At 37.6% G+C, this 15,287-nt stretch overlaps 1 protein-coding gene across 6 annotated transcripts in view; it reads left to right on the top strand.

The window, feature by feature from the left end:
- Positions 1–15,287, top strand: part of COL12A1 (collagen type XII alpha 1 chain) — a 152,741-nt gene that overhangs the window by 129,088 nt on the left and 8,366 nt on the right. For all 6 annotated transcript variants that reach the window (XM_055113891.2, XM_057302545.2, XM_063605381.1 and 3 more), the window contains 8 exons: positions 2,129–2,206; positions 3,318–3,404; positions 4,777–4,830; positions 5,891–5,986; positions 6,531–6,584; positions 6,930–6,983; positions 11,274–11,327; positions 12,752–12,823. In XM_055113891.2, the coding sequence (XP_054969866.1) occupies positions 2,129–2,206; positions 3,318–3,404; positions 4,777–4,830; positions 5,891–5,986; positions 6,531–6,584; positions 6,930–6,983; positions 11,274–11,327; positions 12,752–12,823 (549 nt within the window). The remainder of the gene's footprint in view (positions 1–2,128; positions 2,207–3,317; positions 3,405–4,776; positions 4,831–5,890; positions 5,987–6,530; positions 6,585–6,929; positions 6,984–11,273; positions 11,328–12,751; positions 12,824–15,287) is intronic.

The following is a 15,287-nucleotide window of genomic DNA, read 5'->3' as shown; positions in this document are numbered from 1 at the left end:
TAGTTGCAACTTTCACCAGAGCCCACATTTGCTCACAGAGGAGCCATTCGGCTGCCTGTATCAAAAGGATCAGTGGAGTAGGGCAGCCAGCTGACCCCATTACTCACAACTTTCACTATCTCAGGTTTGAGGCAGGAGTGTGCCAACCCCATTTACAATGCTATCTAGTAGGGAAAATTTAAATCTAAAGTTGTCATCATACCAAGCTAATTAAATTCATATTAAATGTCAATCAAAGCCAGGCACCATTGCTCATGCCTATAATCCCAGCATTTTCAGAGGCCAAGGAAGGAGAATTACTTAAGGCCAGGAGTTCAAGATTAGCCTAGGCAACATAGTGGGACCCTGTCTCTATAAAAAAGAAAAAAAAAACCAATCAGCTGAGTGTGGTGGCATGTGCCTGTATTCCTAGCAACTTGGGAGGCTGAGGTGGGAAGACTGCTAGAGCCTAGGAATTTGCAGCTGCAGAGAGCTATGATGGCATCACTGCACTCCAGCCTGGGTGACAGACTGAGACCCTGTCTCAATCAATCAATCAATCAATCAATCAATGTCAATCAATAGACCTATTGTCCTAAAAGCAAAGCTAGCCTGTTTGGCTTCTATAGTTATTATTTTAAAAATGGCTTTATTTATTTACTTTAGCTTTCTTCCATGGACAGGATTTTCTTCTAGATTCAAAAGGAAAATTTTTATTCCACAATATAGAAACAATTAGTTCAAATGTAATAGAATTTTGATTAAAATCCAAACCTTCTGTTGAATATTGAATCTGATATTTAAGTATAACAATTACATCAGGTTTTTAAAAGAATAACATTGTCTAAACAACTTTTTACTTTTTATCAAAAGTAGTTTATTTTTAAACTGTAGAAAGATATAAAATATATGCTATCTTGAAATAGTTGAGGATATCAGAAAAGTTATTGGTCAAACCCTTGGTAATAATTTCTAAAAAGAAGAGCATCAATTGTAGAATAAGTGAAGAATTGTTTCTTTAATTTACTTTAATGTTACTTTTCTATAAGGGTGGGCTCTTAAAGCTTGATGTAGGCTGAGTGTGGTGGCTCATGCCTGTAATCCCAGCACTTTGGGAGGCCGAGGCGGGTGGATCATTTGAGGTCAGGAGTTTGAGACCAGCTTGGCCAACATAGTAAGACCCTGTCTCTATTACAAAAACAAAAATTAGCTGGGTGTGGTAGTGGGCGCCTGTAATGCCAGCTAATTGGGAGGCTGAGGCAGGAGAATCTCTTGAACTCAGGAGGCAGAGGTTGCAGTGAGCCAAGATCACACCACTATACTCCAGCCTGGGCAACAGTGAGACTCCATCTCAAAACAAAACAAAAACAAAAAGCAAATTTGATTTAAATGTGTGTGGGCTTCAAATTCATTTAATTATAGAAATTAATATTCTCTTAAAAAATAACACAAGGCTGGGCACCATGGCTCATGCCTGTAGTCCTAGCACTTTGGGTGGATCATTTGAGTCCAGGAGTTCAAGACCAGCCTGGCCAACAGGGTAAAACCCCGCCTCTATTACAGAATACAAAAAAATTAGCTGGGCATGGTGGTTCATGCCTATAATCCCAGCTACTCGGGAGACTGAGGCACGAAAAGCATTTGAACCTCGGAGGCAGATGTTGCAGTGAGCTAAGATCCCACCACTGTACTCCAACCTGCGCAACAGAGTGGGACTCTGTCTCAAAAAAAAAAAAAAAAAAAAAAAAAAAAGAAAAAAGAAAAAAAAAAGAAAATACCTAACAAACAAGTGGAACGAAACTCACTCAAACATTGCATTTCAGCCAAAGAGGTGAATCAAGAGTGGGAATCTCACATACACCTTTCACTTTTCTATCTCTTTCTCGTAGACATATGTTCAAACATCGCATTTTGGCCAAAGAAGTGAATCAGGAGTGGGAATCTCACATACATGTTTCACTTTTCTATCTCTTTCTCGTAGGCATATGTTTTCATGTTCTTTCCTCATGAAGTAAGGATCACATTGCTCTCAATGGCTCACACCCTTGAGAGAGTATGTGTGAGAAGTTGGCAATGTTAAAATGTGGAAGTGCCAATATAAAATGTTTTTCATGCATCTTTAGCTGATGTTGCTGTTGGTTGTTTGCAGTTCCAAATCCAGAGTTTTGACATTGTCTGCAGTCCAGTGTGGACCAGTAGAGACAGATGCTGTGATATTCCCTCTAGGGTAAGTAAAACAGAATTGAATTCTGCCATGGCTTTAACAGTCCCCCAGGAATAAACCCTTGTGCCTGGGAGAGGAAGTAGCACTCCACAGTTGTATCTTCAGGATGGAGCTAAAAGACACGCAATGTGTGGGTGCGCACCAGCTACTACAGAAAAGCCAGTGCCTGTGTGATCCCTCCCTCACAAGCTGGTAATACACAGACTGTATCTGGAAATTCTCCGTAAGAGAAAAGTCCTGCTGAGTTAATGTGTTTGATAAGCCCACTTACTGTAAAGCCCTCTTATTGCTTGTAAAATATCAGCATTTTACAAAACAAGCCAGCACCTTTCTGGATGACTAAGGTTTTTTAGATGGTAGAAATAACCATAGTATTTCTTTTTGAGATGATGACTTTTCTTTAATAGTATCTATGTAGGTGGTAATAGTTACAAAGTTGAATGTTGGTGATGGATTTGAAGCTTTTGGCCAGCAAAGACCGACATACATCCACAGGAAGTGTGTGCATTATTTATTCAGCAAATATTTATTGAGCACCTATTATAAGCTAGGCACCAATAAGCCAGTAAAAAGTGAGTATTCCAGTGAAAGGCACTGGGAGAGACAGAATTAATAAGGACATATATACTATATTATTGAGTGAAAGTCCTAGGATGCATAACAAATCAGGGCAAAGGGACAGACAGTGATGGTAGGTAGTAGCAGCCCTCAGTGATAAGGGGAGATTTAAGCAGAGACCTGAATGAAGTGAGGGACAAAACAATGTGGATAATGGAGAAAGAGGAAAGAATTTTGGATTTTTTTCCAAATGGGAATTGATATTTGAGATACACAACAAGTCTCTAACACTGGATTAGAGGAAATTGGATTAAATTACCAGAGATCTCAGTGGTCTTGTAAACATTTCTTTGTCAGTGAGGTTTCCTAACATAATGCATAAAATAAAGACATAAAGGAGCACAGCAAGTTTCAACATAAGACTATTCATAATGATAATTAAAATTATTTCTTTAAGTTGGGAAACAGACTTCCTTGTGCATGTAAGTGGGGGTGGGGATGGGAAGTCATTTTTTTCCTCTAAATTTAAAGGTAAATATTCTTTTCAAAATTTCAGAGAGATGAGGGAAAATGCCCTGCTTTTCCAAATTCTTGCACTTGTACACAGGACAGCGTTGGACCTCCAGGACCTCCAGGCCCTGCAGTAAGGAAATTGAAATAGTTCCTCTGGTTTTTCCTTTGAAATCTTTAGAGTGATTATCTATTTGCCAATATGGAGTCAGTAAAATACTTCAATTCATCCAGGTTTTCTAGGATAGAGCAAGCTAAATTGCAGACCATCTTTTTAGTATATTTGGACATCTGAAATGGAGTAAATCGGGAAGAATATTTGATTCTGACATTTGACATATTTCTTCAGCCATGCAAGAATGATAATATTGGCTAGTCTTTAGGAGATTTTTTCTTAAAGATGTGAACCTGGATTTCCATCTGTAATTACATGATTGAAAATTCCTTACGTCTCCTGAAAGCTTCTTATATGTTTGGTATAAAGCCACAGCTGAGAGGCTGACCCAAGAACAACTTGTCGAGAACCTAGAACATGTGCATCTTATGTAGCAGACATATCATGAGAATAACATATAGAGAGGGTAATTTGGGTTTGGAATAACTTGAGTGAGAAGACTATGACCAGATTTATGCATTGGTTGGGAGGGAAAGCCAAGAAAGTGCAAGGCAAAACATTGAAGATTGCAGTGATAGAGTTCATTGATCAATGTGAAACCCCTTGAATTAGTCTATCCAGTATCTGATCTGGGCCAGTTTTGAGGATAGCTCTAATCTCCCTTGGCTTCTTTTAAGAAAATATGTAATTAACACAGGAGGAGCTCAGGGATTCACAGAACATGAAAATTTACTATTCTTGGGTCATAGCAAATAATGTAGACCGATTTTAAGTTAATTACAAGCCAGCTCCTCATATATAGAATCAAAATGTCACTGGGATTACCATTCTTTTTTTCTAGTAACAGTGATTTATATTTATAGTCATGAAATTATGTCCTGGATGTGACTTAGATGTTTTTGAGATGTTGGGATTTTTTCCCCTGTAGTTGTGAGGTAACATGCTTGGATGTTACTGTGATATTTATTTCCACTTTGTTCAGTTGTTTCTGAATTCCTGTTAAGTACATGTTCTCATACTCTGAGCGATTTAAGGTACTCTTCTTTTTGCCCATCATTTTCCCCAAGGAATGTAATTCACATAAATCCAAAGCTCATTTTTCTCTTTATTGTATACAACTAGTATAATGTTTGCTTTTCCCAATAAACCTCAAATTTTCAAATGAAAATTTGAAATTTGAAATATAATTAAAGACACTCAGAATGTACAAAGTTTTGAAATTCTCTTGCCTCACATATTTGTATGACATGAAATATTTGCTTCAATATTTTGCAAGCAGCTGTAGAATAATAATTGTCTGGAAATTGCACTTTTTCTTGAAGAACTTTTTGTATATCAACTTCTTCCTATTTTCCTATGTTCACACTACTATGTGCTCTATGTATTTTAGGGAGGGCCTGGTGCTAAAGGTCCCAGAGGTGAAAGAGGTATCAGTGGGGCAATTGTAAGTATATTTTAGAGTGCATTTAAATTTTTATCTATATGTTGAAATCTGGTTGTTCAAATTTTCACAAAGGGGGTATGTGATCTTGAGCAAGTCAGCTCAGGTTCAGTGTGCCTCAGGTAATATAATTACCTCTGTCTTATCTCTGGATGTCATAATGATGGATTAGACTAGCCAGAGAAAGAAATGCATAGGATGCATGTCATAGCTGTAACAATTACACATGGGGAAGCTGCAGAAGATCTTTAAGGCCTTGGCCAGAACATGGGGAAGCAGAGGGGGTACCCACACCCCACAGGGAGCAGAGACCCGCTAGAGAGCTGGAGCCTGTTGGGAGCACTGCTGCTGCTTTTTTCACCAGTCTCAGAAAAAAATGCTGAGTGGCTGCGTATGTGCTCACAAGGGGTCACCTGCCCCTTCTGCCAGCTCCACACTGGTTTTCTGTAAGACAACTCAAGCTTCTCAGGGGAATATTTTATGAAGATAATGTGTAGTTTTTGGTCATAATATAATTAATGATAAAATAACCCCATTAGGAAAGGGCAAGATTAGGATGCTAACCCAGGCCTGATGCCAAGGTTGTGCCTTTTCCATCTAGACAGATTGTAAAAGAGCTCCAGCACAGGGCACCTCATCCATGGGCATCTTTTCTTTCCTTGCTTGATTTATATATCCTTTAGTCCCAGAAATAAGCTGAAGTCTAAGAGAAATGAGGACTAGCTTAAAATAAATCAAATCCAGTGAAACTTAAGCATTTAATCTCATATAAATCTATGAAAATTAATATATGAATATATTATATGCAATGTATTTTATTTAAAAAATCTATTTCTAATAGGACTTTTATGGAAATGTAAGTGTTCTTGTAAATTTATTGTACTTTTCAATAGTAAAGGGAAGAAATTACATTAATGAATATATTCATAGATGTAGATTCTTAAAAGTTTACAAAGATTATATGATTGATGTCTTAGAGTTATGATGACAAGTGTCTGACTAAATGTCAGCACTGAAAAGGTATTACATTACTTTGTGGTTGTCTCTCTCTTGTGTATTTTAGGGGCCCCCTGGTCCTCGTGGAGACATAGGTCCTCCAGGCCCCCAGGGTCCTCCAGGCCCTCAGGGACCCAATGGACTCTCTATTCCGGGAGAGCAAGTAAGCACAAAGCCTTTCTGTATTAAATGAGAATGGTGGATAAACATTTAGTTAAATGAATCTTTTCTACATTTTGCCAAATCAAATGTTTTCTCAGATAATTCAACGAGGTTAGTCACCGAGATAGCAGCCTCTATGATGACTGTTATTTTAGATACGTAAATAGACTATGTAATAATATAAAACTGTGTAGAAAAAATTACTGCTACTTATTTGACTTTATTAAACATTTTCTTATAAGTAAAGTAGATATCCCCTATGTTAAACTATATTCTTTTAAGGTAGGTATAATATCCCATAATTATATAAAATTACCCCATAACATTGTAAGTAGAAATTATAACACAGCATTTGTAGTTTAAAGAGTGAGCATTAATTCAAAAAAGGTTTATTCATCTCCTTTCAAAAATACCCTTCTGTGCTCATTCTGAACGCTTACACTGGATTTATGAAGTGATGAAGATTTCATAAGTGACTCATGTCTTCCTTTTTTGCTTAATCTCTGTGAAACGCCTGAGAACTGTTTTCCCATTGCTCACTCTAGGGTCGCCAAGGGATGAAAGGTGATGCTGGAGAGCCAGGACTTCCAGGCCGAACAGTGAGTTGGTCTCTAAGTTGCCCTGTCATGTGCTATTTGAAAATTTCCTTTTCTAGTGCCTCAAAAGGTGAACCCAGATTAAGTAGCAAAGCAGAAGCCTGGATATGTGTTTCACCTCATTTCCATTTCATACCCTGGTCTTAGCTTTCAAGTTGGTGCTATTCAATTCAGGTATCTGCTTGTTGACTGAGCATCTACTGTATGCTTGGCAATGTGCTTGGCTCTGTTCTCCTGTTTCTATTCAGAGTCTCTGGAATTAAAAAAAAAATTTGGAAAATAACAAGGATTCTCTCCCACACAGGAAGTATATTATAATGTTTCACTTGTTTGTTTCCTTCTGTGCAGGGAACCCCAGGATTACCTGGCCCACCAGGACCAATGGGACCTCCAGGAGACAGAGTAAGTTTTCTTGAGCAGGCTACAATGATGTTGGAAATGATGTCACGTGGTTGCCTATTAATTAAGAACCCTTCAAAATCCAGTTTGCAAGGCTGGTAATGTATCTTGTGGAAAGCTGCAAAGCTGCAAAGCTAATGTCAGTGGACCATCCAACATCAGATCAATCTCAAGGTCTTTGAAATAAAGTGGTGGGACTCCAGGGGAGTCTTTGAAATTTTAATTTTCAGAAAATTTCTTACCATATCATATTCATAAAAAGAAGTCCAGAAAAGGAATTTTAGCTGATTAAAAAGAGATTCAAGAATCTCAGCAAATTGTTTTAAATCTTAAAATTAAAATCTTAGTTGTGAGGCAGCTTTTCTGTAACCATGAGGGTAGCCTTGACTCCCATAGCACTTTCTACAAACTCAAGACATCCTGTCTACACCTTTAGAACTCAAATACCACTTCTAGGCCTTGATGGTGGGGTAGACAGCTGGTATTTAGTAGGGAATTTGCCTGTTGGTAGCAGCTTTCAGGTTTGGTCTTGACTTAGCATGAAAGCAGTACAGGAAACCCAGTCTTCTCTAGGATAAGTTAATAAGAAGCATGGTGAACATGACCTCTATGTTCTGTTCATCAATAATGTGAAATATTTGGTTCCATAGGAGACCACAAATGCTTTAATAAAAAGAACCCAGAAATTTTAAGAGTTTCTCAGAACAAAGGAACTAATGACTTTTCAGCGTCTTATGGTTCCAATAATAGTCTGAGAGTAGTTTGTATTTTGATTAATCAATCAAGTTAAAATATATGACTAGCAGCAGGATCTGAGGAAGCCAGTACTATAACAGCTGTCACTAAACATAAATCTATCAACCTTAACACCTCCAAGACACCATTGGGCAGAGAGGTAGGCCATTCAGAGGGAGCAAAGATTTGCCCTAAGATAATACAAAATGGTAGATGATATGCCAGTGAACTTTATTTGTTCCCATGCCTCCTTTTGAGTTTGGGGGAGAGAAAAGAGAGAGGTCAAAGAGAAAACTGTATTTTCTGGGATATGGGATGTGGAGGTAGTTCTGACATACACATCTTCTGACTCTTTTGAGACTGGCACTTTAGGTTTTTTTTTTGAATTCTTATTTTACAGTAAAGGACAACAGTGAGAGTACAAGGGTGACAAGTCAGTCTTCTTTATTAGAAAATAAACCCCAGAATATTGCAGCTGAGAAGTGGCAATGGGCTGACTTGCTTGCTGCTGCTACGACTGAAACCTTGTTTCCATCACATCCACCCCAATGTAGGCTTCATGCAGACACACGGCGGGTTCCCTAGCACACTTCCCAGCAGGGCTATCTTTCTGGACTGGTGCTCAGACAGCCATCACCATCAGGCAGCATAATTGCATCCCTGAAAAGTAAGGGACTGGAAGGGACTGTGCTCTTCCATTCTCAAATTCTAATCTGTGTCCAGCTTTGTGGTGAGGCCACCCTGGGATGAGGGCAAGAGAACTTTTCAGGAAACTGTTCTCCCTTTTCCTTCACAGCCTGTGTACCTACCTACTGCTTAGTAAACTACCACTAATGCAAAAAGGAGGGTGCATAGCTGGTGGGGTATCAACAATTTTAGAACATTAGAGAGACTTGGAGTATGGGAATCTCAGCTGAAACAAAACAAAACAAAATGTGAACTCAGTAGTGGAAGTGAAGAGAAGGAAGCACAAGAGATCAAGGCCAAGGGTTGTGGTGAGGAATGAAGACTTGTTAGCAGGATCAAGTAGGGAGAAACAAGATACAGAGATTGTCTTCAGCAGAGACGATTTTTGAAATGAGGCACAGTGCTGGGGGCTATTAGAAAGTAAAAAAAGAACCACATATACAGGTATCTGTACATGTGTATCTATGAAAATGGCCATCAGTCTTCTCAGCCCCCTCACTTGGGTAGAAGTGGAAATAACTGCTGCGGCTTGCAGCAAAAAATGAAGAATAAAATAAAATTGTGGCACAAAGTTCTGCAGATGGCATAGTGGGTAGCCTTTTTGAGTACTTCATAATAAATCTTCTTCACTCCAATTTACGAATATATTTCCTCTAAAAGGAAATGGTTGATCAGAAAGTTCTTAGACTGACTAAAGGAGGATTAATTATTTAGAAATATAATATTTACGATAAAAAATGAAAAAGAACATCCTATATAGTAGTTGGAGAAACTTGGGTGGAAGAAATTTTATTCCAATTGTCCAAGCAATATTATAGGGAATTTTTTTCTTAAGTGGCCCTTAGAAGTGATATTGGTGTTACATCAGATAGGCTTAGGATCTGTTTTTTGTTAATCAGGCCTAGATCTTCCGGAAAACAATCTGAAATCTTATCCCTAAAAGTTTCTGAAAAAAGTTTTTTTGGGGGGAAGTGGAATATTTCCAACAAATGTAAAAAGAATAATTTAAACTTCTATGGTAAAGTCAATGTGCTAATAAAAAGTGTGGCTAGTTAATTCAGGAAGAGATCCAAATGGTCAACTTTTGTGAAAATCCAAGAATATGGATGAAATGATTACTTTCATTCTCTGCGGAAAATGAGACAAAAATCTCTGACAGAGGAATGCAACAACTCTAAAAAATGACCTGACTCAGAAATCCTCGGCTGGATTTCAGAGATCTGCTGTTGAGAGTGAATGCTAACTGGGTAGCAGGATGACTCATTCCAGGCAGAGGTCATTTGGCACTGTACAGAGAGAGAGAAAAAATAACATATAAATGCGGGCGCACGAGCCAGAGATCAAGCCTGTGGGGAGATGTGCTCTGTTCCTGCCTGGTGAACTGATGCTTAGGCAGTTCTGGCCTTTGTGTGTATTGAAGAGAGACAGAGCACTACAAAAATTAACTGCTTATTATCAGGATTGAGGATTTCCTCTCTTTTGAGTGGAGGGCAGTTAAGACAGCTTTGCCTCTGTTTTTTTTTTGAAATAGGGTCCCACTGTGTCACCCAGGCTGGAGTGCAGTGGTGCGATCACAGCTCACTGCAGCCCTGACCTCTCGGGCTCAAGTGATCCTTCCACCTTAGCCTCCCAAGTAGCTGGGACCACAGGTGTGTGCCACCATGCTTGGCTACTTTTTTTCTTTCACTTTTTTTAGTGACAGTGTCTTCTTATGTTGCCCAGGCTGGTCTTGAACTCCTGGGCTTAAGCAATCCTCCTGCCTTGGCCTCCCAAAGTGCTGGGATTGCAGGCATGAGCCATTGCACCCAGCCCAGCTTTGCCTCTTTTGGGAGAGGAAGAAAGAAATTCACCAGGAGTGGAGACATAAATAGTCCTGCTCTAACTGTCTGACAGTTGCTCAGGAAATGAGGAAGGGAGTTTTCTAATTAGGTGGTCAGGATTTTCCATATAGACTTCTCTATGTCTGTATGTATGGCAGGGTATGAAGACTTGAGAGCATGTGTTAAAATAATTTTATTATTTATGTTTAATGTATATTCTTAGATAAGGGTGAATTTAAATGTGTAGTAAACTTTCATGTTAAGTATTTACTACAGAGCTTAATATTTGCATATTTGGTAAAGGAATGTTTTATAAAATTTGATGATTCCATCTTAAGGAAATTTTAGGCTTTAGAACATGATGTATTGACCAGTACATATTATAAATATTCTATTAAATATATGGTTAAAATATCTGGAAGCTGTGGTAAAAGCAATAGGGAGAAATTCTTATTGTTTTGTTGGGGCTAAAGGGTGCTGATATGATGGAAGAGAATGAAGGTGCAGAGAACGCACCAAAGGGAAAAATGAATTTCTAAGCTGAGAGTCCAATTCCCAGCAGACAAAGGAAGACTCTGCCACCATAGTATCATCTTTTATGATACCGCTTGCTTTTCTCAGTAACTTTCCTTTCCTCTCACCTGCATCCTTCCCGGGCCAGCCTGTGGACATTGACTTTTCCATAGAATGGGTAAATCTTCCTTTAGACTTCTTTATGCTATTACAAAAACAAAAAATAATATCTTCATGAAGGGAATCTGCCTTCCTGGGAGAAGATTAGTTTGGCTCTTAAAATTGTTTTATGTATAACTATACAAGTGAATGAGCATAGAAATTAATTATTCAGTAAAAGGCATAAACTGAAAAGATTTTTTAATTTTTTAATTTTATTTTTTTTGCTGTTTGTCTTTTTATTGAAAGCTTACCTCCCAAACAGCATGTTGGGCTAAATCCTTCTCTTCAGCCTTCAGCTTTAGCAACCTGTTTAGCATCTTTTCTTTTCACTTGCTTATGACCTCCCTAACTGTAATTACTTTCATTTTTACAATAGGGCTTCACTGGAAAAGACGGTGCAATGGGACCCAGGGGCCCACCAGGGCCGCCGGTAAGAACTAAATGTGTCTCATTTTTGTGCCCTTCACTCCCACCCTCTCACCTCATTTTGCTGGTAACCTGCCTTTGAAGCACATTCCATCTTTGCTGTGGAGTATATCATTGAGGGAACTGTATTTTTATTTACCTACATCAAAATGTGCTAGAGAAAACAGATGTGTTAAAATACAGAATCTTTCAGTTTAATCAAGTTACACTTGAGAAAAAGAAAAAGAAATCCCTAACTAACTGGCTACCAGCTGGTTGGTGCCTCAGTTTCTTCATCCCTACATTAAGTGGTTGGGTTTTATAACCTCGGTGGTTCGGTTATTTCCTGTTACAGAATTTTAAGAATCTGTGCCTATAACATTTAAATTTCAAGAACTTTATTATTGAACAGCCATCAGTTGTTCTGAGGAAGTCAGTTTTATCTACAACTAAAAGGGTCTTCAACGTAAGATATTGGGAAAATACTGAAACTAATGATTTTGAAACTGGCATCTGTATACTTGCATCCAGGTGAGATCGCAGTAAAATTGTTTGAGGTGATGGATAGCCTCCATGTCTGTGTGGCAGGATACTCAAGAGCATATGTTAAAATAATTTTATTATTTATGTTTAAAATATAGATCTTTAGGTAATGGGGGATTTAAATGCACAGCAAACTTTCACGTTAAGTATTTACTATAGAGGTTAACATTTGCATAATTAATGGAGTAAAGGATTGCTTGACAAAATCTGAACATTCCATTTTAAGAAAATTTTAGGCTTTAGAACATGACATATTGGCCAGTACATATTATAAACATTCTATTAAATATAGGGCCAAAATGTCTGGAAGCTGTGGTAAAAGCAACAGGGAGAAAATCTTATGATTTTGGTGGGGTTAAGGGTGCTGACATGATGGAAGGGAATGAAAGTGTGGAAAATGCTCCAAAGGGAAAAATGAATTTCTAAGCTGAGAGTGCAATTCCCAGCAGACGAGGGAAGACTCTGCCACCATGGTGCCCAACTTAGCACAAAACTGGCCACCTTCTTAATTCTTCTCCAGCCTAAATTTTCAACCTCTGTGTTTTGAAAGATTGTCTGGTCTTGTAGTAGGAAACTTAAAAAAAAAGGGAATTGCTTTCTGCACATCCACTTTGTAACCAATTTACTAGGATCATAGTCTTAAATTGTGAAACTGATTATATACATATGCATGTATTTTTCAACTGGTCTCAAAATATATTTTAGAACTATATAGTCCATAAGGATTGCACTGTAGTTGTCAAGAGTTTTTTATTTCATGTTATCTTAAAATTTGGTTTTATTTTTCCTGAATGTGTAATTATGAGTTGTTTCATTTAAACGCGTTTAAAACAGGCTGTATTCATTTACTTTAGATGGGATTTTCCCTTTGTCATAACAGTCCCCTTCCCTTTCCATGTGTTGTAGGGAAGCCCAGGCTCCCCAGGAGTCACAGGACCAAGTGGGAAGCCAGGAAAACCTGGAGATCATGGCAGACCAGTAAGCGGACAGCTTGCATGTCTACTGACAGTGGTTTCACTGTGGAAATAAATAATGAGAACTGCAAAGCTTTGTTATATTTAGGTTATCTCTGCTGTAATGTGTTTGAAGCATTTGTTGAAACCATGCTAAACTCATGGATTTGACTTGGTACTAGTTCTAAATTTTTCTCTCTGGGTTGTTATAATATTCTGGGATGAAAATTGTGGTTACTGGGTTTCTTTAAAAGGAGAATGGGATTATGAGCCAAGACACATATTTCTGCGCTGTATAAACACTCAGAGCTGGGTCAGCAAAATGATTCTTTTTACTTAGGAGTGGTATGCTGCTTAAGATGGAAAAATACATGATGATGGTGCACAGCGCCTCCATCCCTAGCTTGCTAATGTTAACCCTTTGGTGGCATTATCCAGCTTTCCATTTGTTCTTTTGTATCTAGTTGAGGAGGCTAGAACATCAGAACCAGAATTAAAATTATTTATTAACTTTATCATTTTACTTTTTTAATACTGTCCTGCCCCAATTTATACCCCATTTAACTTTCTCTTATGCAGATATTTTGGTTAAAATAATAGTTGAGATAGTAGTACACATATTTAGTATTTCCAAATTAGTATCTCCAAAACTGAATTTGAAGTTTCTAAAATATACACAAATATTTGTAATGAGTGTTGGGCTTCATATTTTTTACAAGCTTTTCCTTTTTTTGTATTTATGAAGTGTGAATTTATTTAAGCAATTTTTTTTTGTCCAAATAGCATCCTGAAATATAAAAATTTATCTTAAAGACAATTAAGTCCAACTATTAGCAGTGACAAAAATTTGTCAGGGCTCTTCTCTGGACAGAATTTCTCCTTTTTAAAGCATTGTTCAAATTATACAAACCCGAGTTTAAAAAAAAGTAATTTCAGAGAGACTTAGAACTGGACATTTATGTGATATGGCTTGCCTTGTATGATTCATAAAATTAAGCAGGCAACATAAAGATAGAAGGACTCCTGATATATTAGGTTAAAAAGAATGACAAAAACCATAATTACGTTTGCACCAACCTAAATACTTTAAAAACTGTGTGTACCCTAGCATGTGACTTTAGTACTTTCTTTTCCTCAATGGATCATGGTAGAAACTTTGCAAGTGCAATTATAAGTATATGAAACTTTTCTACCCATTCAGCATTTCATTTTGTTTTACTATGACCTCAATAGTGTCTTATATAAGAATATTACTCATATAATTGATGGCTGTAGCTAGAAGCCTAAAAGAAATGTCTACAGCTATTACTTGAAATATGATCTCTAAATATCGGCAATAAAGATGATTTCTACAAATCATGAACAATAGGACAATCTCAGAGTGCCAATAAATTAAAAAAAATCAGAACAATCTCAAAATAGCAGTAAATGTAAAAAATCCTGCATTTGCAAAATGCTCCAAATACAATATGTGTTTCCACAAAAATCTAATACTTTTGGCAAAGAAATAGATAACTCCAGTTTTTCTTACGATAATTATAATTTGGTATACATTTATTTAGAACCCAGCACTTCCCCTTTTCTCCTTCATTTTCCTCGTCCTTCAAAAGTAGCAAATTTCCTCTTCTTTTCTTCCCTATTTTATCTTACCTTCCTCTAATTAATGAAACCAAACATAGCATATAGGTATATATAGGTCTTAGCAGAGAGCTTGGCTTAATCATTGTTAGCTTATGTCATTAGCTATTATAATCAGTTGATATCTTCTTGCTAACTTATAGTACCTGATATTCTATAGGAGACATTTCCATGAGATGTTCATAGAATACTTCATTAGTAAACACATATTTGTTTAGTGCCTACAATATGCTAGCCAGTGTTCTAGGGTCAGGTGATATAACAGCAAACAAGACAAAATTCTTGCCTTCATAGACATTCTGGGGGGTATATAGACAAAACCATGTAAATATAGGTTCCCGTGATAATGAGTGTTATGAAGAAGAAACAGAGTAAGGGGTTAGAGAATGATTGTGCTGGTGGGAAGGCAGCTATTTTGGATACAGTCATCTAGGAACCTCTCTGACAAGGTGACATTGGGATGAAATGAGGGAGAAAGCTATTTGATCTATGGAAAGAGGGTTCCAGGCAGAGGAAACAGCATGAATGAAAGCCTTGGCTGAGGAACGAGACTCACATGTGAAAGGAACATCCAACAGGTCTGGGTACCAAAGTGAAGGGAGTTAAATGGAGGGGGATAAAATATGAGGTCAGATAGCTAGGCATAGATGATCATATGGACCATGTAGCCTATGATAAGGAATTATTATTTTCCTCTAAATCTGATGGGAATGGGATGGGTGGCTCTTAGAGCCAAAGGAGTGACATGATCTAATTTTTCTTTAAAAAATATCATTCTGGTTTTTGTGTGGAGAATAGACTATAATGTAGCAAAATGGGGAGAAGGGAGAGCAGTTAGGAGGGTATTGGAG

This window comes from Pan paniscus, chromosome 5 (genome assembly GCF_029289425.2).
Source record: "Pan paniscus chromosome 5, NHGRI_mPanPan1-v2.0_pri, whole genome shotgun sequence".
Taxonomy (NCBI): Eukaryota; Metazoa; Chordata; class Mammalia; order Primates; family Hominidae; genus Pan; species Pan paniscus.
The sequence above is the reverse complement of the archived record's forward strand: the minus strand, read 5'-3'. Positions and strand labels throughout refer to the sequence as shown.